The sequence below is a fragment of the Haliotis rubra genome, unplaced genomic scaffold, assembly GCF_003918875.1.
Source record: "Haliotis rubra isolate DU_JTF1 unplaced genomic scaffold, ASM391887v1 Scf114, whole genome shotgun sequence".
NCBI lineage: Eukaryota > Metazoa > Mollusca > Gastropoda > Lepetellida > Haliotidae > Haliotis > Haliotis rubra.
The window spans coordinates 590,514-612,738 of record NW_025765048.1 but is presented as its reverse complement, the minus strand read 5'-3'; the positions used below and the strand labels follow the sequence as shown (position 1 = coordinate 612,738).

At 38.6% G+C, this 22,225-nt stretch overlaps 1 protein-coding gene across 13 annotated transcripts in view; it reads left to right on the top strand.

Moving 5' to 3' along the window:
- Positions 1–22,225, top strand: part of LOC124252825 (nuclear hormone receptor HR96-like) — a 316,210-nt gene that overhangs the window by 261,158 nt on the left and 32,827 nt on the right. For 2 of the 13 annotated variants that reach the window (XM_046686589.1, XM_046686552.1), the window contains exon 1: positions 18,868–19,268. The exons of 10 other annotated variants lie outside the window; for them this stretch is intronic. In XM_046686589.1, the coding sequence (XP_046542545.1) occupies positions 19,159–19,268 (110 nt within the window). In that variant the 5' untranslated portion in view covers positions 18,868–19,158. Of the gene's footprint in view, positions 1–18,867; positions 19,269–22,225 lie in introns of those variants that run through there. One more of the 13 variants, XM_046686581.1, reaches the window with a different exon arrangement.

Genomic DNA, 22,225 nt, shown 5'->3' with positions numbered 1-22,225 from the left:
AGTGGTTACTGGTAATACCTGTCACCTGTTGTTACACTGCTGACAATGTCGGTGTCTTCTCTCAGCCCAGTGGATGTTTGGGGAAAGTTGCACATACTGCTGTTTTCTGAAAAGACAGTGATCATTATTCATATTTTCAACATTAAATATTTTAGTCTGTCTGATTTAGCAGTGTGTTTTCATTATGTAAATATATAAAGACTTTTATTGTATTTATTGTATTGTGTTAGGTATTAAAACCAGTGCAGGTACTGTGTAAATCTGTATGTATGCAGATTAGGCACACCGTTGTTTACTTCCATAAATCCAAAAACATATTAAAGTCATTTCATATCAATAAATATGTCATCAAGATCACTTGCTGCCTATTTAATCGTAACACACCAACGCTGTAGACACCAATAGAAAACAGAGACAATAGGCCAATAATTCAACACATGCCTGTTTATTCTATTCTGAGCCAATCAGGAAATAGTTTTCCATTAGTGGGTGTGGCCTAATTTTGGGGGAGGTTTATGGAAACTTAAACAGAATAATTACTTGGTTAGACAAATCATTTGTGAAGTATTTAATTAGACTTTAATAAATTCACAAAAGAAAATGTCTGTTTAAAAAGTTCAAAGTGAATCTTCTAAAACAGAAATTATTTGATCACCGAAAATAACAGACCAATGCCAGACACTGACATAAATATGTCATTATTTCAGGCATCATTCAAGGTTGTTGTTTTTTCGTGAGATCGGTGTCCGAGTCTGGAGAAATTACGTCTGAGAAGGATAAAAGTTCCTTTTTGATAAGTTCTACACAACAAGGGAACATCAGCATTCATCGTGTGTGAATGTTTTGGCGGGTGACTGGTATGAATTGAACAATGGTAATAGCCCCTGCCTTACTGTCCTGTGTGTGGTTCAAGCAATTTTGTGTCGCCTTAGAAACCACGAACTCCTGGGCTGGAGTTACATCGTTAAGATTGTAGACCCCTCTCTCATTGTGATAAAAGACTATAAGGTTGTCTTAACTGTCGTAGGGATTTCTCCTGCACTGAATAAATGTTTGGGCACCTTCAGTTGTGATATAGAAACTCAGGTTAAATGTATTCTACGCGTGAGGGTCGTCGCAATACGGAACGGTTGGGGGACAATCAGTGTGGGGCTGTGAAAGGTCTGCACTCCGTGAACTTGCTCGTGGTCACACATTGGTCCTTGCTACTTAGATATGCCATTGTCTGACTCCTATCCACTGTTTGCTCATAGTTTTGACTAGGAGACTGTGAAGAAATCTCCCTCTTTCAAAGCGAAATAGTGTATTTATGAAGCCTTAATTTGGTGTTATGCAAACTCGATGTTGAATACAGTAAGAGCTACGTCTTTGAAACAACCAGTAAAGTCTCTGTAATGTGTTTTATCCACTAGCATTCTTGTTCACCTCTTAACCTGGTATTTAAAAGAACGAATGAATTAGATAATGATTTTTTCTCTCACGGCAATAATGCTTCTCAGCCTTTGAGTAAAATTTTATTGTAAAGATTTTGAAGTTGTACCGACATTGCACGGATTTAAAACATTTACAAGTGTTTCATTACTTGCTAAAAAAAATTCAATTCAGTCTTCGGGACAAATCCGTATCTGGTCTTTATAAGAGTTTTCATTTGAAACCAAGTATTTTCCATTATGAGTTTAGCCTTTTTATTACATCATTAATGAAAATATTCAGTAGCTGAATTACAGGTGATGGAAAGTTCTGGCAGGGAGTTAAAAGCTTGTGTGTTGTCAGCCAGTAATAGCAGAGTAGGGCCTTCAAACAATTTCTGTTTGTTTGGAAATTTAGTCTTGAAAATGAGCGAACTTAGTATTGGTGAGAAGAAGGTTCAGCTTATTAAAGTGTGAATAAGCAGAGTGGAAAATTTTGATGATGAAATCAAAGGCAGGGTCAAGTTTTGCATTTTGCATAGAGAATCTTATGGTCCTACTGAAAATGAGTAAGACTTAGGAACTAAGAATTGTTATGTAACAATCTATAACTAATTTGTCATTAATTTTAGAAAATTATTGTTGAACAGTTTGAAGTAGCTTGTAACATGTGAATGAATACAAATTGCTGGCTTTTTGAAGAGTTAAAATTAATATATTTTCATCCATGTCAAACAGGTTTTTCATTCAGGCATGAAATCTATTTGTACCCAGTCCTTGCTGTGTAAACTGTCACACATTTGTACTGCCTATATGTTAATAATCACATTTTCCTTGTTTCCAGAAAGCAATCTGTCACTTTTGACAACTAGTTGTGTAGATGTTCCAAATAACTCTATGCTGGGGAGCCAAGCCCTCAGCTGACCTGGCCTAGTCGTGCCCCCAGCCCACGTTTTTTATAGAAATCTGTTGAATATTTTCATTGTAGGAAGAATGGCCAGCTAAGCACCAAGTGACTCTGTGAGCCAGGTCTGCCCAAGTTGTAACAGATTCCCTGTTACACTCGTATGTTTTTTGTCACAACATTACAGTATTATGTTCGTATCCAGCTTCGAATGCTCCCTTGGTATTGTTGTGGCTCAGCCATTGCGCGCAGATTGCCAGGTCAACGGTTTGTACCCGGCTTGGGTCTCAATATGTTTCTTTGACCCGAAGCTATGTGTTTAAGCCCCATTCTGAAAGTTACAAACTTTGGGACATGATCGTATGTCCTGCTCAGTGGATCACGATGATTTTCAGCTCCGTGTTTGTCTGGGGGTGGAAGAGTTATTACCGAGTGTTATAAGTGTGACAGTTTACGTATTTTCTGCTTTAAAAAAATCGTCTTTTGAAATATTTTGTGTTGTTCCTGAGGGTATTATTATGCCCTTATCTATCATTTGTTTATTTAACCATCTTTGTCTATTCTTTGCTTTATTGATTTATTACAGACACAATAACAAAACTATGGCCAGCTGGCTTGTTTCGTATTGTCATCTATTTCATCATTCATTCGGCTTAATGGAAAAATCTTTGAAATAAGAATGGCTTGCAAAAAATAACTGGTATCTGTTGAAACTATACAGGGAATTTTAAAATCTGTGGAAATTCTGTTTGATAAAATGGGATTCTTTTTGTGTGTCACATTGTTGGAGAATACAGGGATCCTAGATGGTTGTGGAAAGAATGACCTTGCACTCTCATGCTGATATGTGACTTAGTCTTGTATGTAACCATCACAGCCCGGTAGTACAGACCAGACTGTAGTATTCTCCAGAATAGTGCACAGGACTATTATAGAAAAACACAAGTCTATCACCTTAAAATTCCTGTCCCTATATCTAACCCACTTAAGTGTTTACTTTGTACATAGAGAGCCTTTCAGTAACATCACAGGTTGGCATTTTACAGTCCTCACCAAAACCACATCTTTGTTGATAACTTGTTGGAGCGTGAGTAGTGGTACCGTATTTCCTGTATTTACGAACCAGCAACTGGAAAAGTGGATGAATATAAAACTATTGTTTCCTTACTATTGTGTTCACAAGAATATGATTTGAAACATGACATAATGACGGAAACATTATTGAGGGAAATAGATAAGTGTTGGGACATTAGAATTGGGTCATTAGAATTACTTTTCAAGACAAATTGGGACCAGTTCAAAAGTTTGATGTATCATAAAACATATATTTTCTACAGTTTTGAGATATGCTCTGCCACCACAAAAAAAACTTAATTCAGATAATGTTGAATTCCTGAGTTAAACAGCCTCTTTTGTCACACATTCTTGTGCTTTGCCTGCTTTGTCAGAACATTTGATGAAACTGAAGTACATATGCTATTGGCAACAATAAACATCTGTCTTGTATGAAGACTGGATCTAAGTCATATCAACTCCTAACAACATATTAATATATATGATTGGTTTAGTTTAGTTACCGTTTAACTCATTGCCAAACCAGATGAGTTGATTTTGTTGGAAGTAAAACTTTCATGACCAATTTAACCAAGCAGTCTGCCCAAAATACCCCAATACATCTTTAGAAAAAAAGTCCTTTTTTTAGTTTAATATGGTAATTGATTTTGTTCTGCATGTGACATACTTTTGAACAAACCTGCAGGACCAGTGTAGACAATTTCCATTATGAGCTCAATGGAAAAACAATGCATGGTTAGATCTGCTGTCTCAGCTGAGGAGATCTGGACACTGTGTCAGGCCAGGGTTTGTCAGTGACTGCAAGTTCACCTGGTACAAGTCTTTCAACAGCAGTCAACAGTCCTTGTATGATTTCAGTCATCCATGACAGTTTGCTAGTAGTCACCAAGAATGTTCAAATATTTTTGTTATTTCTGTTTATTTTCATTGAGCGATGCGGTGCGGTTATAGATATAGTGCTTTTTAATGTTCCTTGATGCGTGGGTCTGGTTGTGTCAGTGTACATTTAGTGGCAGGCCTGCTGCAGGTGTCCTTATAGTAACTTGCAGGTGGAGATATGTGGGGCTTATACAAGGAGTAAGATGAGAACATTTTTATTGTACATATGGGACTGGTACAAATAGTATAGACAAAAAGAAAATTTGACTTTACACATTATCACCGTGGTAACATTAACTGAAATTCAACAGTCATCAAGGTGGAACTCTATAGAGTGGCCATTTTCCTCGGCTTGAGAAGGAGGAAGTAAGTTCAGGTTGAAGAAATGTAACTTGTATTGAAGGAAACATACTCAGATGACCAAATAAGGGAAATAGTTTCTCTTGCAATCCCTAAAACAAGAATTGTTAAACATTTGGGAAGTCTAGTTTTCTTTAATTGACTGTATTCTTTTGGCTCCTCTCCATTGCCTACTTATAGACAGGTTTCTATTCTAAAAATATCTTAAAGTTGGTGACTGAGTAAAATGTTTATCAGTTCTTGCTACATTGTCAGTGCTTGCTACATTGTCAGTGCTTGCTACTGCTTGCTACATTGTCAGTGCTTGCTACATTGTCAGTGCTTGCTACATTGCTTGCTACATTGTCAGTGCTTGCTACATTGACAGTGCTTGCTACATTGTCAGTGCTTGCTACATTGTCAGTGCTTGCTACATTGTCAGTGCTTGCTACATTGTCAGTGCTTGCTATGTTGACAGTGCTTGCTACATTGTCAGTGCTTGCTACATTGTCAGTGCTTGCTACATTGACAGTGTTTGCTACATTGACAGTGCTACACTGTAAGTGCTTGCTATATTGATAGTGCTTGCTACATTGTCAGTGCTTGCTACATTGTCAGTGCTTGCTATGTTGATAGTGTTTGCTACACTGACAGTGCTTGCTATGTTGGTAGAGCTTGCTACATTGTCAGTGCTTGCTATGTTGGTATAGCTTGCTACATTGTCAATGCTTGCTACATTGGTAGTACTTGCTACATTGAAAGTGATTGCTACATTGTCAGTGCTTGCTAGATTGACTGTGATTGCTACATTGCTAGTGCTTGATATGTTTGCAGAGCTTGCTACATTGTCAGTGATTGCTACATTGACAGTGCTTGCTACATTGACAGTGCTTGCTACATTGACAGTGCTTGCTACATTGACAGTGATTGCTTCATTGGTAGTGCTTTCAACATTGTGAAATGGTGTGGCTATCTGAAACACATGCTTCTGTGGATTCATGGGTTCAAACCCAGACTATGATTGTTGGTTTGTCAGCACCTTATCAGTGGGTGTCCAGACAGTGCATTAGCTGTGATATTGTTTGCAGTGCTGAACGCCCAATTACCCACTCAATCATATTCTGATGATTATGATATGGCACTAGTTTGTGTGACCTTTCAGGCAAGGTTTTATTGTTGCGTTTATAAACCATTTCATGTTCAACATGTTGATGTTATATCTATTGCTTTCTGTTTTCCCTTAAAGAAAAAGAGGTTTTCTAATATCTGACATAGATATCTGTCGTCACGACTTTCGATAAAATGGTAAATGTGCAAGAAAACAATCTAATGAGTCTAGCTTTCTAATTTCAAGTCAAACTGACCTTTTCTACCTAATGGTTATAAGATACTTTCCATCAAACGTTTACAAAGCATTTGATCTGTGGTTGACCTCATTTGACCTGTCAGACTAGTACAGTCTTCCTAACAACATCCTTCAACTTTCTCTTTGCCAAAGAAAATGACTTAATTAGGGGAGTCTAGCTTCCTTTAGGTTATAGATTTTGTTATGTGTGTTTTGCACTTTTTATGTGTGAAACACACTGTAAGAAAAGAAATTGATAATTTCATGTTTTCCATTTTAATAAAAGAAAAACAGCTGGAAAATGGGAATTTAAATTATCTGAATATCAAATTGAGATATTGTTTATTTAAGATGCAGCATGAGCTAACACTGAAAGAACTACGTGGAAGTGTTCTTTGGAAGTAAATCATTTCTGTGGCTGGATTTCTTTCCAAGCATGTTAGCAATTTTTTCAGCAGAAATGAACATAAAAGTAGAGGGGGCATATCCAGAATGAGTTTTTTCTGCCATAAATTACACGAGAAACTGTCGACACACTATGCTGTGACCTCTGCAAGTGCAAGATTGACAGCTTGTGATGTGAGCTTCAGCAGTACAGGCTAGGGCAGACCAATAGAAGGTGCTTTAGCTCAACCAACATGGTACGATGGGGGAGGTGTATGTGTGTTGGGTGGAGGTGTGCAAGGCTTGTGTTGTGTACGATGGGGGAGGTGTATGTGTGTTGGGTGGAGGTGTGCAAGGCTTGTGTTGTGTACGATGGGGGAGGTGTATGTGTGTTGGGTGGAGGTGTACAAGGCTTGTGTTGTTGGGGGTGAAGGGGGAGAAGGGTTGGTTACTGGAGTCAAAGATGATGGGAAGGTTTGGTGTAAATCTTGAGTGAGGAATGTCACTCAGTTGAGTTGCTTGTGGTTTGCGGTGGGCTGATTATCCACATCCATCATGTCAGGTTGTAAACCAAGAGTGCTGCCAATCACAGAGTCCATCAGTCATGTGGGGGGCACGGGTGGCCCAGTCTCCTAGTTCACTGTAGTTGTTGTTCAGAGTTGTGTCCCTTGACACACCAAATACTATGGGATCGTAGGTTTGAATCCCTGGTCACCCATTTGTGTTTCTTGGTACGACAGCACCATACCAGCTTCAGACCTCCTCCCACAGAGAGCTGCTATAACTGAACTCCTGGTCAAAGTGGCACAACCGACTCACATACTCATCAGTAACACGCTTGGTTATTGTCCTAATGTTGTAGAAATGTTCAGGAATGTTATTACCAAATAAGTATTTTTTAAGTATATTTTAGTAAATTTGGGGCTGGTTCAACAATGAAATTATGAAAGCATTTCTGTGAAAGTTAAACATTGCTTGTATTGAATCTCCAAACTTTGATAAAACCAGGTCACCAATCCATCTGTCCTCTTTTTATGCTGAATCATGAAGTTTTTCCTCAGCCTTGATGAGAAGTATGAAAGCAGTATTTGCACAGGAGTATTGTACAAGCCCATATGTTTACCCATCTGTACCTGGGCAAGCTGTGGTGGACTTATGTCCTTGCATGTCAGACCGATTGATGACTATCAGAACAGCGGAAGAAAAACAAACAACTTTATGAATGCATCTGCGATATATGAATATTTCATATCATGTTTTAGTGAAACGCCTCTGATTTTTCTTTTTAATTATGTAAAAAATGAAGAGTGGGATTTAAATATTCAAATAAAGAAATGGTGAATATGCCTACTTGTTGATCTGCCCTGAAAGACAGGAGTATGTTTACAGTGGTAGTTGGCAGTGGGGAAGGTTGATTCGGGGAGTGAAGTAATTGTGATGACTGGTTGTCTGAACACTTGGTGTGCCTTTGCATGTGTTTGTGATGCATGTCTCTGGTCAGGCAGGATGTGGTCATCTTTTGTAAATACTTACTGTTACTATCTCACTGATTTTGAACTCCTGATTAGAATTTTGTTGAAATCAAGCAAACGATTTCTCTTGATAAAGGAATGAATTTGGTTGATCATATCTCCATGTATGTGTTAACAGACTTGACTTTCAGTCCATTGTCTGTGGAATGATGGTTCTGTGTTGTAGATTATCTTACATCTTCATGGAAATATGGGGAGCATGATGGAGAGAAATCTGTCATAGTTTGTACATTTCAGCTTCAATGTCTTTTATCAGTACTGACACTGCTGGCTGGTAGTGAGAGATCCTTGGTTTTTCATGAACTAGTTTACTGACACTGCTGGCTGGTAGTGAGAGATCCTTGGTTTTTCATGAACTAGTTTACTGACACTGCTGGCTGGTAGTGAGAGATCCTTGGTTTTTCATGAACTAGTTTACTGACACTGCTGGCTGGTAGTGAGAGATCCTTGGTGTTTCATGAACTAGTTTAGAGACAGTGCTGGCTGGTAGTGAGAGATCCTTGGTTTTTCATGAACTAGTTTACTGACACTGCTGGCTGGTAGTGAGAGATCCTTGGTTTTTCATGAACTAGTTTACTGACACTGCTGGCTGGTAGTGAGAGATCCTTGGTTTTTCATGAACTAGTTTACTGACACTGCTGGCTGGTAGTGAGAGATCCTTGGTGTTTCATGAACTAGTTTACTGACAGTGCTGGCTGGTAGTGAGAGATCCTTGGTTTTTCATGAACTAGTTTACTGACACTGCTGGCTGGTAGTGAGAGATCCTTGGTTTTTCATGAACTAGTTTTCATGGTTTTGCAGCACACATCACTATTGTATTGTGGTTGGGACTAGTTCATATTGTCTCTATTGTTGTGGTATGTTGTGTTAAATAATGCCTGTAATTATTCATGCATACAGAGTGTTAAGCTGTTGTTTGTTCAACATTTTAATCAATATAATATTTAGCAAGCAAACCCATGACAGCTCTTCCACTTTCAGTCTTTCCTTTAGCATAGACACTTAATGACACACTTAATGATACAATTGAAATATTGTTTAAAGCATCATTTATGCATGACTGTAGGAAGTCCAGTGTGAGTTTAAATGTTATTTAAAATATCTGAGATGCAGTATGTCCCTCATCCCTACTCTGATCCATTGATGCCTCAGGAATCTTCAACTTCTTTTAAAACACTGAAAGAGACAGTGATAGTTGACTTCAAGTGAAATATGTCATAAATAGTTGTCAGAAAGTAGTATATTGATAGTATTCTGCTAGTAATACAACACAACGATCTAAAAGGAGTATTTAGATTTTGATACAAGTAGTATAAGTCGTAGAAAATTGTATGTAAGTCGTGAAAGATCTTCAAAGTTATCTACACGTAGTATACGATTTTGATAATTGTCTAAAAGTTGTATATTATGTTGATAGTTGTCTACAAGTAGTATGAGACAAAGATAGAGAAGAACTGTTGGACATGTTCACAATGCAAGACTTAAGCACCATGCCAGTCACATTTAGATTTGTTTGTACACATGAAACCATACATTTAGTTACAAGACAATGTTGAATTAAGGTGAGTACTGTCTTGTTGATATCGCTATTCCAGGGGGATATCGCCAGCAAACTGTCTAATGAATGAATATTTAATCATAATCCTTGTCTTTCTTTCATGCTACGATATCAAGGCAATAATTGATTTGTGTGCCTGTGTGTCAATATTTAAGTAAGAGATCAATGCTGGCACTGTTCACTGACACAGACAGATCCAGGTAGATGTCGATATAACGTCTATTGCGCCACCGACAAGCCGTCATTGCAGAATGGATTTTGCGTCGTCAGCATCAGTAGACAAAACACAAATACTTTCATCAAACATTAATTGTTGCAGCTGTTGAAATACTTACTAGGTCACCTATGACATAACTGCTTTATTTAGGACTAGTATTTTGTGGGGACTTTCTGGATCAGGTATGCTATTAAGAGACAATTCATATCTTAAGCAAGACCGTTATATTGATCAAGGATATTGATACATGTGGGCCAGTGAGCATGTTTACCTGCTGTGCAGCTCTGACGACAAGCCATTAGAATCCAGCACCATCTGTAGAGGGGGATAATGTTGCCTTCCATCAGGTAGATATGGAGTCAGTAACTGGACTCAAAACACATGGAGCGGAGATTTAAATATCCAGAAACATGCATTGCTGTTTTCAAAATGTTGCGTGTGTCTTCAATTTGGGAAGGATTATTGTTGTATTTTATAGACGTCCACAGTAGTTCTTTATGATCAACTATGGCAAAATGTGTTCTGTTGCTGAGGTTGAACATTAGTTTGCCTGAATTCATTGTGAATAAGATGTGTGGCAAGGCTGAAAAAAGGCTGAGCACTTATATATATCCTTTCAATTGCTGTTGTTACAGGGGCGGTGGGGTGGCCTAGTGGTTAAAGCGTTCGCTCTTCACACCAATGACCCGGGTTCGATTCCCCACATGGGTACAATGTGTGAAGCCTATTTCTGGTGTCCGTGATATTGCTGGAATATTGCGAAAAGCGGCGTAAAACTAGATTCACTCACTCACTGTTGTTGCAGGGTGGTGGGGTAGCCTAGTGGTTATTGTGTTCACCAGTTTCACATGTGTGAAGCCCATTTTTCATTCCAGTCCCCTTCCTTTATTATATCATAGACTCTTGTAATAGAGGCAGTATTCCTTGAATTAAACACAATGAGACTAGTGTTTTATTTTCGTCCAGGCTGATAATGCCAGAATATTGCTGAAGGCAGAGTAAAGATTTACTTATTCACTCTCTCACTCATTCACTCACTCACACAGTTATTGCTTAGGCAGTAAGAAACCATAAAGGTTAAGAAGTTACTATTGTTGGAAACAGCAGTCTATTTTGGATTTGAATGTGTCTCAAACAACCACATTAGTGTATAGCCTTTTGACCTTGAGATCTAATTCCAGTTCAGCAATGACCTTCATGGGCCTCACTTTTGACCTCACCTGTGATTGGGTTGACCTTTTGTCAAAGTGACGGACAGTTCGTATGCAGCAAGTTCCTGGGATGTAGAAAGAGATTTCAATGATGTCTCAGTGAGATGCGAAATTGTAAGAATCCTGATTGTAATTGAAGTGACCGGAGTCATGTTGGAGGTCACCTGAGGTTATATATAGCTGCCTCGGACCTGGGAGGGTTGGGGGTTGTGTTGTGTGACACCATCTTACTTACATCTATTGGCTTTGTCTGTGTCTGTCCACACCCTTCGGATTCACTAGTCTGCTTAGTGCTGCAGCAGTATCAGTCAACCAGAGTACTTCAGGAGTTCCAAGCAACCAAACACATAGCGGTTTCAGAGCAGAATAGTTCCCAGGGGGCTCCTGTGAGTCCTACCTTGTAACTGGCGGGATACAATGTGTCCCATGGCACAATGGTTTGGATTGTTGGTCATGCTGTCTGCCTCTGGTTTACCTTCTTTAAACAACAAGTTGATAAAGCTAGAACATTGCTCACCCATCTCGGGGCAGTGGGGTAGCCTAGTGGTTAAGGCGTTCGCTCGTCAGGCTGAAGACCCGGGTTTGATTCCCCACATGGGCACTATGTGTTAAGCCCATTTCTGGTGTTCCCCACCATGATATTGCTGGAATATTGCCAAAAGGGGCGTAAAACCAAACTCGATCACTCACTCCATGGTGTTCACTGAACCTATGAGAGGTTTGATAGATGGAGTTCACTACTATTCACCTTTCACCCTATCTCGAGTCCAGAATAATAACCTTAACAATATATTCTTGTGATGACATCCTAAGATATTTTGGATGATTTATTGAAGAATTATTCAAACCTGTCAGAATGTCATATTTTTTGTCAACGTATTGTTCATATTTTATGTTTTCATTGATGTAGAGAACAGTGACTCGATCATCCTTTCTCAATTCAGAAGCTTTTCGGTACACTTTGGAAGTTTAAAAGAGAACAAACTGTAAGATTTCAAAGACATATATTTCTTAGAAGGTACAATTAAGACTAGCATTTACTTTATTTTCCTTGTCAAAGAAGACATGTCATGGAATCTATCGAGGATTTGAGGCTAGAGAAATCAGCTTCCATGTTTCCCCAGATCGTGTACATCTGTCTGCCATGGCTGTTTTGCTTGTAACAGAACTCAGAGCGAGCAAAAACCCTGGGATATTTGGTACAGCCGTGCACCAGGTTGACCCTGCGCTGGTTACAGGGTCATGAGGCCCAAATACCCCTGGTGATGACAGTCTTCCTGATGAGGCCAAAATACCTGCCATTTTTCATAAGCGTCTCTCACGCTGAGAGGTTTTGCGATTTGTGGTGGCTCCCCAAAAACTTAGTCCATTATCATGGCACTCATCTTCTCGTTCTGTTCAATCCACATGTCAGTTGGCACTGTGCCAGAAATTGGAACGCCTGCAAACTTACCCCATTGCAGTAAGATATATAGTAAGATGACTTGGGGCCGTTACGTAATTAGACTAATTCGGGATGTATGAAACGGTTGAAATGTCATCTTTATAACTGATCCTCAAAACAATTTTGTCTGTCAATGGGGTTTCCACTAGCTGAAAAATTAAAAATGGTTAACGGATAAGATTCTCGTAAAGCGTTTGCGTTCAACTAGATGTATGTGAGGATGTATGTGAGTAGGATCTGGTAACTGGTCTCCGTGAGGCGCGCAATGTTTTGGTGGCGTGGAGAGGAAGCTGATAATAACTCTTACAACACGAGACCCTGTCTGAACACGAGTTCAGTCTACGTGATATGGATGACACTAGTGGTAGAAAAACTGACATTAAGCTGTATGTATAAGATGATGTGATGCTAAGTGAAAACAAGATATGCTGGGGTGTCAGTGGCATATGCAAGTACTTTTGTATGCATTTTTGTGTACTGCTTAACCCTGTGTTGGCACAGTTCACTCCGACATGGTTCCAGTGGAGGGTCTGCTATATGCTGGAGCAGCCTTGTGGCTGTTATGGTGCTGTACCCAGCTGTGGGAGGAGGAGGAGGTTTCAGATCCTTTCTTATTCATGTCAACATAAACACATACATTATGTTGTTTCTCAAACATATTCTTGTAGGCATATCAAGTTTCATTATGTAAGAGGGAGATAGAAAATTGGCGTAATTAGGCTAGTGAATAAGGTTTTGGTGGTCTAGCCAAATAGACATAAGTTCTAATTCATCAGGAATATTTTAAATGTTTGTTTTGTCTTCCAATAATAATGATGTTGTTGTCATGGTAATCCTCAGTATCTGTATAATATTGGCGGCGCTGATGGTTCCTACTAAATGTCATTCAGCTATAATTCTCCACAGTTGGTTAATGCACTATAAAGGGAAGATGTCTTCAACATTATGCCTAACTTAGCACACAAATATTACCATTATCATTTGGCCAAGTAAATGTGTACAGATTAATGTAAAGGATCAATAATATGCTTCATAAATGATTGCTGGATAGACGTATTCAATCAGTGTGTGAACAGGCAAATATTTTGTAAATCCATAGCTTAATTGAGCGCAGGTCAGTGATTGTGGTGAGATGGAGCCTGGGTTGAGTCAGTGTCCTGGCTAAGTATGCAGTTATGACGTTGAGGGTTGTCATTACCAGCTAAATATTGGCCAAATAGAGGTTCATTTTCTGTGCCAGCATACTTAGGTTGTGGAAATGTTGTCACTTTTAGCTAGATTGTAGTAATGGTCGACACAGCTAACAAAGTCAGGGAAATAGATCTGTATCATCTGCATGAAATGGGATAATAGTTTTCAGCAATCATCAAATTATGCCTCAGTTTTCTACACACCAAATACTCAGACTGAATTCAGGATTAATAGAAACTGATATTTTTTGCTTTTTGAGAAAATCTCCTTGTGTTATATTTGGGAGTGTGGAAGGTGTGATTTCTATTGGTTTGATATTTCACGGACTTCCTGAACCGTAGTGTACGTAGAGGCCTCCCCCTCCATTGCAACATGAGTCGAAGGTTAGACAGTCGGCAGCAGATCCATTCATTTCATGTCGAGTATCCACTTCTGGTCGTCACAGCACCTGAATCATTTTACGTCATGGCGGTTGTCCACTGGGCTTGTAGGTGAAGGTCACTGGAGTGTAATCCACGTAACACTGGTAGTCATGTTTCCTGTGATAACGAAGGTTTATCTGCAGCGACACTGGTGGAGTGAGATGCTGGTGTCTGTATGTACCAAGCACGGCATCAGTGCAGAAACTTCTTCAGGGGAGACAACAATATGTACACCAGTATGCACGTCTTCAGAAGAGTCTTCCATTTTGTGTAGCTATTCAATCATGGATCAAGCAGTATAAGTTGAGGGTAGTGGGGTTGCCTAGTGGATAAATCGTTCACTCATCCTACTAAAGTCTGTAGTTGTTTCCCCTGAGTTAGAAATATTAATAAATTACCAAGTTATTAATTGGTTAACTGCCAGATATCTTGAACTGTTTGGTGCAAAACTACTTTGCTACTTTCATATTAATTCATTAACATCTGTTATATTTCAGCGTAATGTGAAAATAAGATGTAAAGGAACAGATGGTAAATAAACATATCAGTGTCAAATATGTTTTGTTTCAATTTTTATGTTGATTTGATTTAAATACATGTACCATGAAGGAAACCTTACATCAATCACTGGCTGCTTGGGCCATACTGGTTTGCTTGAAGGTTGTAATCACATAGGTTGTAGTCACACAGGTTGTAGTCACATAGGTTGTAGTCACACAGGCTGTAGTCACATAGGTTGTAGTCACACAAGTTGTAGTCACATAGGTTGTAGTCACACAGGTTGTAGTCACACAGGTTGTAGTCACATAGTATGATGGTGTGAAACAACATCCACTCACTGACACACCCACTCACTGACACACCCACTCACTAACACATGTAAACACCTCTCACATCATTCATTAAATCCCGAACTTGCTAACTCACATCTCACTCACACACACACACTCACTCACTCACTCACACCAACCCATCTTCCGACCACTCCCTCAAGGCCATTACAGATAAGGGTCATCAGTTACGATGAGATGTGATAGCAAGGTCATCTATTACTGAATGGAGGTGGCATGTGCTCCGTCATCAGTAAATATCTGTATCATATAGGAATACCGATTATCTGCTCCATGACCTCGTGAGGTCAGGGGTCACACGTTAAATGATAAGCAGTGTGTAAGTCTTTATGTTGAAATAGTACATGTTACTTCCTGTTGAGTTACCTGTTTGATTGATTGTGGTTTTCTATATTGGTTGAGTTACCTGTTTGATTGATTGTGGTGTTCTATATTGGTTGAGTTACCTGTTTGATTGATTGTGGTGTTCTATATTGGTTGAGTTACCTGTTTGATTGATTGTGGTGTTCTATATTGGTTGAGTTACCTGTTTGATTGATTGTGGTGTTCTATATTGGTTGAGTTACCTGTTTGATAGATTGTGGTGTTCTATATTGGTTGAGTTACCTGTTTGATAGATTGTGGTGTTCTATATTGGTTGAGTTACCTGTTTGATTGATTGTGGTGTTCTATATTGGTTGAGTTACCTGTTTGATTGATTGTGGTTTTCTATATTGGTTGAGTTACCTGTTTGATTGATTGTGGTGTTCTATATTGGTTGAGTTACCTGTTTGATTGATTGTGGTGTTCTATATTGGTTGAGTTACCTGTTTGATTGATTGTGGTGTTCTATATTGGTTGAGTTACCTGTTTGATAGATTGTGGTGTTCTATATTGGTTGAGTTACCTGTTTGATTGATTGTAGTGTTCTATATTGGTTGAGTTACCAGTTTGATTGATTGTGGTGTTCTATATTGGTTGAGTTACCAGTTTGATTGATTGTGGTGTTCTATATTGGTTGAGTTACCTGTTTGATTGATTGTGGTGTTCTATATTGGTTGAGTTACCTGTTTTGATTGTGGTGTTCTGTATTGGTTGAGTGGTGTTCTATATTGGTTGAGTTACCTGTTTGATTGATTGTAGTGTTCTATATTGGTTGAGTTACCAGTTTGATTGATTGTGGTGTTCTATATTGGTTGAGTTACCTGTTTGATTGATTGTGGTGTTCTATATTGGTTGAGTTACCTGTTTGATAGATTGTAGTGTTCTATATTGGTTGAGTTACCATGTTTGATTGATTGTGGTGTTCTATATTGGTTGAGTTACCTGTTTGATTGATTGTGGTGTTCTATATTGGTTGAGTTACCTGTTTGATTGATTGTGGTGTTCTATATTGGTTGAGTTTGGTTGTTTTTGTGCTTATTGACAACTGCAATACTGTTGTAGAATTGTATGTTTCTTGAGTTGTTCAGTTTGTACGTTTCTTTGTTTCTTGAGTTGTACGGTTTGTACGTTTCCTTCTTTCTTGAGTTGTACGGTTTGTAAGACATTCACTGCTGTGTTGTGCCATGGAATCTGTGGCATCCAGAACACAAGGAGATATTATAAAATAATTCTAAAAATAATGACTCAATCTGGAAGGATTTACTCCAACAAATATAGCTTTCCCAAATTTTGGAACCATTATTCATCTGAGCATTACAGACTTGCCTTCTTCAGACATATTGGTTTATATCATTAAAATTAGGGAAGAGGAAGTGTCTTCAAACATTCATATCACATCATTTTTATGATCAGTTTTTAGTTTCCAATGGAGATTTCTATCAAATTATTGCAGATGATTTTGTGTGATGTGTAACTCCATCCTTACAATCACCTTACGAGTAAAGACAGTTTTGTATAGAAGTATTAGCAAACAAACAAAAATAGTTTTACATGGGATTATTTTGATGACGTGCAGTTTCATTTTAGAGAATTTGGCTTAAAGCGTGAGTGAAAATACTTTCACTTCAACAATCATTACAAATCCTGAAATGCGACTCCAGCTGGTTTTGACTCACTTAGCAAACTAGGAATTAATTTCTCCAGGGCAGGATGTTTGTAGGAGGGTTAAGGTTCCTGTTCTGTAAGTTGTAAATACCAGCATCATAGGATGCTGCTGCTCATTTCTTGTTCTGACAAACCTTTGTGACCTGAATCTCGGTGACAGAAACTGCTTGGAGTGTCTTCAGATCTGTGCGTTATCACAGTGAGCCCCACCTCAGCCCAGCCTCCATCAAACCCACCCTCTACGATCCCTGCGTTATCACAGTGAGCCCCCCCACCCCACCCCACCCCACCCTCCATCAAACCCACCCTCTACGATCCCTGCGTTATAACAGTGAGGCCCCACCCCACCCCACCCTCCATCAAACCCACCCTCTACGATCCCTGCGTTATCACAGTGAGCCCCACCCCACCCCACCCCACCCTCCATCAAACCCACCCTCTACGATCCCTGCAGTGGTTATCACAGTGAGCCCCCCCCCACCCCCCTCCATCAAACCCACCCTCTACGATCCCTGCATTATTCACCCCAGAGCTCCTCCTGTTGTCCTAATTCCAGTCATCTCCCTCCCCTCACATTACCCCCACAACCTCCATTACCCCCCACACTGGCTCCCAGTCCATCACACCCACCCTCTCCATCCAGGGCTCTAGATAATCTTTCAACATCAAAAGTATGTACTCCTTATTTTTTCAATATAGGAATACTGGAAATACTTAAGAGTACATTTAGAGTACTGAATGGAATTTAATGGCGTATCAGTAATCTTGTGTTTACTCTTGTGTAAACAGGTCAATAAACAATAAAACAATACTTTTTCAGATAATACATCCCTAAATGATTCTAAGACTGTAGCAGTGCGTATCTGCTACATTTTCTAAATTATTTCCTACCGTATCATGCATATTTTCTATCCATACATACGCCGATACGGCCGTTATCTGGAGCCCTGCCATCACTTCTACACTTTTTTATTACCCAATGATCCATCACCCACCTTCCTCTGTAACCCCCTTCCATCCTCCCCTCACCCTCTCCATCCCCTCCCCACCCATCCCTCTTCCCATCCCACCCATATGTCATAGCTGACACTGTCATAAACAACTTGTTATGAGATCCTGGTTATCGGTGATTACCATTACTTGTTATATCCAAGTTTTCTTACATACTTTTAGTAAATAATTCCAGATTTCCTGCTCATGAATATGAGATTAACATGAAGCCATAAAGAACCAGAGTACAGAAATACTACTGTTTTCTCTATCATTACCAAATTCCTCAATAATGTAGATGTCACTCATACTGTCAAAACTTGATGACAAATTCATGTAGGACTTCTTGCAGAATGAAAACACCAGTCCTTCATGCTGAGCAAACGTTCATGTTCTATATAGGCATCAGCATGTATGTATTACCCAACATTCATGCATAATAATGACCCCATTATAAGCAGACTGGCTGATTATGATGTTGTGGTAATGCCAGGTTGGGTATATGGCACATATATATCCCGAACACCATCCCCTACGCACACATCATAGTCCTTCCATCAGTTCATTGTTACAAGAGTGGTCCTAAGTGTCCACATGTCCTTAGATCAGCTGACTGAAATCCGTATCCCCCCTGTGCTTTATAATGAAGTACCAGGGAATGGTATAATGCAGGTTATCACATGGCTTGAGTCATCAAGTTGTTGCTTTGAGAAGAGGCAGATCTATTAGATAACAGGGGGCAGGGTGGGAGTGTAGCTGATAAATGTCGGCCCATTCCGGACGAAAACAAATTGGACACTGCCATACTAGCTCCAACTTTGAAGTTAACAGTCCTATCTTACAGCTAAGCCCTTGATGGCTCTGGTGTTCGCTGGAGCATAGTTTATGTTCTCATTCCCTACCTGTCGTTAAATGGCTTGTTCCACGAGGCCCATTCTGTATGTATGTAGACCTGTAGGCGGTGCCCATAGCATGGCACTGTATTGAGCCTGACCAAGCCGGCGTGTGATTGGATGGAGGCGGGAAAGTGTACCAAGTCACCCCAGGAATATCGTTTGTTTACAAAGCTTGGAGTGGTGAGAGCCCATTCTCGCCTGAAAACTGTGGCCTTCTCAGTGAGCTCCTCACTCTGTCAAGTCGTGCAGGGAGCTAGCGTGTGTGAGTGTGTGAGGTGAAGCGTGAGGTTTCTCTACCCTCCTGGCCTAGAGAGTTACTTGTAGGCTTTGAGAGAAGTGAGTCGGTTGGACTGTCAGGCTGGTTGTCATCGCGGCAACATATATCGACACTAGACCATTGGGACTGTATATTGAGGACAACACTGACCATATGATATCATAAGGCTGTTGTGGTTAACTGCTTGTGGACATATTTAGCATCATCATGTTTTCCGAGTACGCCGGACCCACACAGTATCATGCTCATCCTCGGCCCAGGATGGATGCAACCAATGACGTGTTCACATGTCTATTCGGGGACCTATTCGTCAAATGGTAAGTCATTCAGAATCCAACAGAACCAAAATGTCACCAATACAGTTCACGTCATACCAATACACTTAGCATTAGGAAACAAACACTCCTTGTAAAGTTTCAACAAGTTTTTAATAGGTTATGCAACTCGTTGAGGGGTCGCCATGTTTTTGGTATGGGTACGAGCATTATGATCATTATAGAAACAGCGTAGACGATAAAAACATACCTGGAACTCCAGCCTGTGTGTGGAGGATGAACCCGACATCTTAACTACACCGAACATCGTTCATATCTGATTTTGTGGACAATTTAAGAAATGTCCACCATAGATTTATTAGGGACTAATATTTAAACCCGAGTTATTTCTACTTGTTGAAATTGTCTGTCAAAATGGGTTAATCAAAGGTTTTAAAAATAATTCCACAATAGTTTAAGAAAAATATTTCATGTTGTTCATAACAAAATAAAGGAAATATATTAAATTAATATTTATTTTCGAATGAAGAATGTAATACTAAAACTATTATGTTTGTTGGATACAAGTTGTCAACATTTAGGTGTTTTACGGAAGCAAACATTAGCTAAAATCTTGAATGTTATACAAAGAGTATGTAGAACTTTTTCAATACCCTATTTGATGTTTAAATAGAAGTCTACTTCAAGCAGGTTCACAACAAGTAGTAGTTAGTCATGCCACCAGTCACTGGTGACTATATCGTATATTTCACAGTGGATAGTTTACTTTATGTTGGCAGGAGTGGTCATCTCAGATGGCTTTGGAACTATTTCTACAATGTAAAACTTTCCTTACATCACACTGGAAATTCCCTATTCTGTATCAAAGTTGAAGAGAAAATTGCGATAATTTTCTGTTTTATTTGTAATAGTTTTATCAAAAATTGTCGTCCGATACAGACAGTCATGTTGATGTCAGAATATTTAGCTGAAGTTGTGTTAAAGTTTACATCTTTTATTGTGGTGTTTGCAACAGATATCAAACTGAATTAATTTTTAAGATCACTTTAAAGTTCGGTTTTATCACAAAATTGACAAGTGTTGGCACTCGGTATTGAAGACTCTGACATTGAAACATTTTGTTTCAAACCGTTAATTCCATACTATACACAATTACCTGTTTTGTATAGAAATGTACAACACAGTATGGCTATGTCCCCCAAATTCTATTACATTTAGTACTCACTGTATGTTAAGTACAAACCTACATGTCATTTGCATAACCAGTATTAGTTCACAGATGCAATATTTGCTGTAAGGAGAATAGCACCAATATGTATATTCCTTCCCTGAAAACATGGTTATAGTGAACCTATTAGATAGGTAACATTTTGTGTACATATAATTCTTCAGTGGTTTATGTCATTCAGAAACAGTGGAAATACATTAAGAGGGAAATAAAATGTACAGTGTAAAATTAGGCATGTATCTTTGATGTTTCATTTTCTGTGATTGTGGGAAAGTTGTGTTTAAAAATGGTTACAATTTATCACGAAAGTGGGGCCGGGAATGTGAACCAGATATTGCATAAAAGAAGATAGAACTGCTATTTTTTTATAATGTGCTTAGGGTTTTGAACATGTGGAAAGTTTAAGTAAAATGTATGAAATTACTAACTCTTTGTATTAAACAATATTTTCACAATTTAATAATTCAGGTGTATAATATTTGTAATATATTCTTAAGTATTTTGACATGGTTTGAAGTAATAAAAATGGGAAGGTAAATTCTCCAAGTTTGACCTTCTGTTAGTGAATGCGGTTCTACCAAAGGGCCCATTGATTTATGGAGACACATGACACCAGGCTGATTTTTTTATGACATGATGAATAACAAAAGGTGTCCAACGAAGGTAATATTACTTCTTAAGGTGATATATACTGAGAAAATATTAGCTTAGCGTGGCAAAATATTATCCACAATAAAACTGTTTCAGTTTTGGCATGGAAACATTATTCTAATCTACACTGGAAGAGGCAAGCTGAAATAAACATGCTTCATTTAAAAACCAGAACCTGCATTTCTTGACCTTTGAGCAATGTGTACTTCAAAAAACATCTTGGGTGAACTACTAGTTGTTCAAGTTTTAAAAAGATTGAAGGTCGCCTGCTGAAAATATTTGGACGGAGTGTATACTGAACCTGATGTTATTTACGCTGAGTAAATTTTTCGTTACCTGACAACCAGTCTCCAGATATCAACATTTCTCCGATTCCAGAATGTGAAATGTTTGTCAACAAATTTGGAAAAGAACTACTTGTCAGCTGGCTGTGGCCAAAGTTTCATGTTCCATAAACCATGACTAAAAGAGTAAATATGTTCCAAAGAGTGACAAATCCATTCTGATAACGATACTGATGAGTATAAGTTTACATACCTGGGAATAAAGCTTTTGTGTGCTCTTGTGAGAATTTAAACCAATCTTATAAACTAGCCTCACAATTACATGCCATTTCTAATTATCAAATATTGACAGAAACCTGTGGACAAATTTCTGTGTACTATTAGCCATTTCTTGAAGAGAAATTGTTTTGAAACGGGCCGTCTTGAATAAGGACAATATTGTTTAGTTTTAAATATGTCGGATTAGTCATGTTTCTTTAGTTTTCACAAATGGTTCATAAATGACTGTAAATTAAAAACCTAATTTTTAAATGATGGTGACTGTTTTTAAATGTTGTTTTCAAATTTAATCAAATTTTTATTTATTTTTATTTTCACATTTTCCTTGCTAGAGAATGACATGCACCTGCTAAAATGAACGCAAAGTGGACGAGATTCTGACTGAAACTTAGTGAAAGTGAAATCGTGTATGGACAGATTTGCTAAAGAGCCTGTTTAACTACAGCGTGTTTTTGTTTCAATGTCAGTGTTATATCAGCTAAAAGAAATATTACAATTTTAGGACATTTTTTTACATACTGTTTTTAAACATTACTAAAAAAATATTTGTTTGTTTT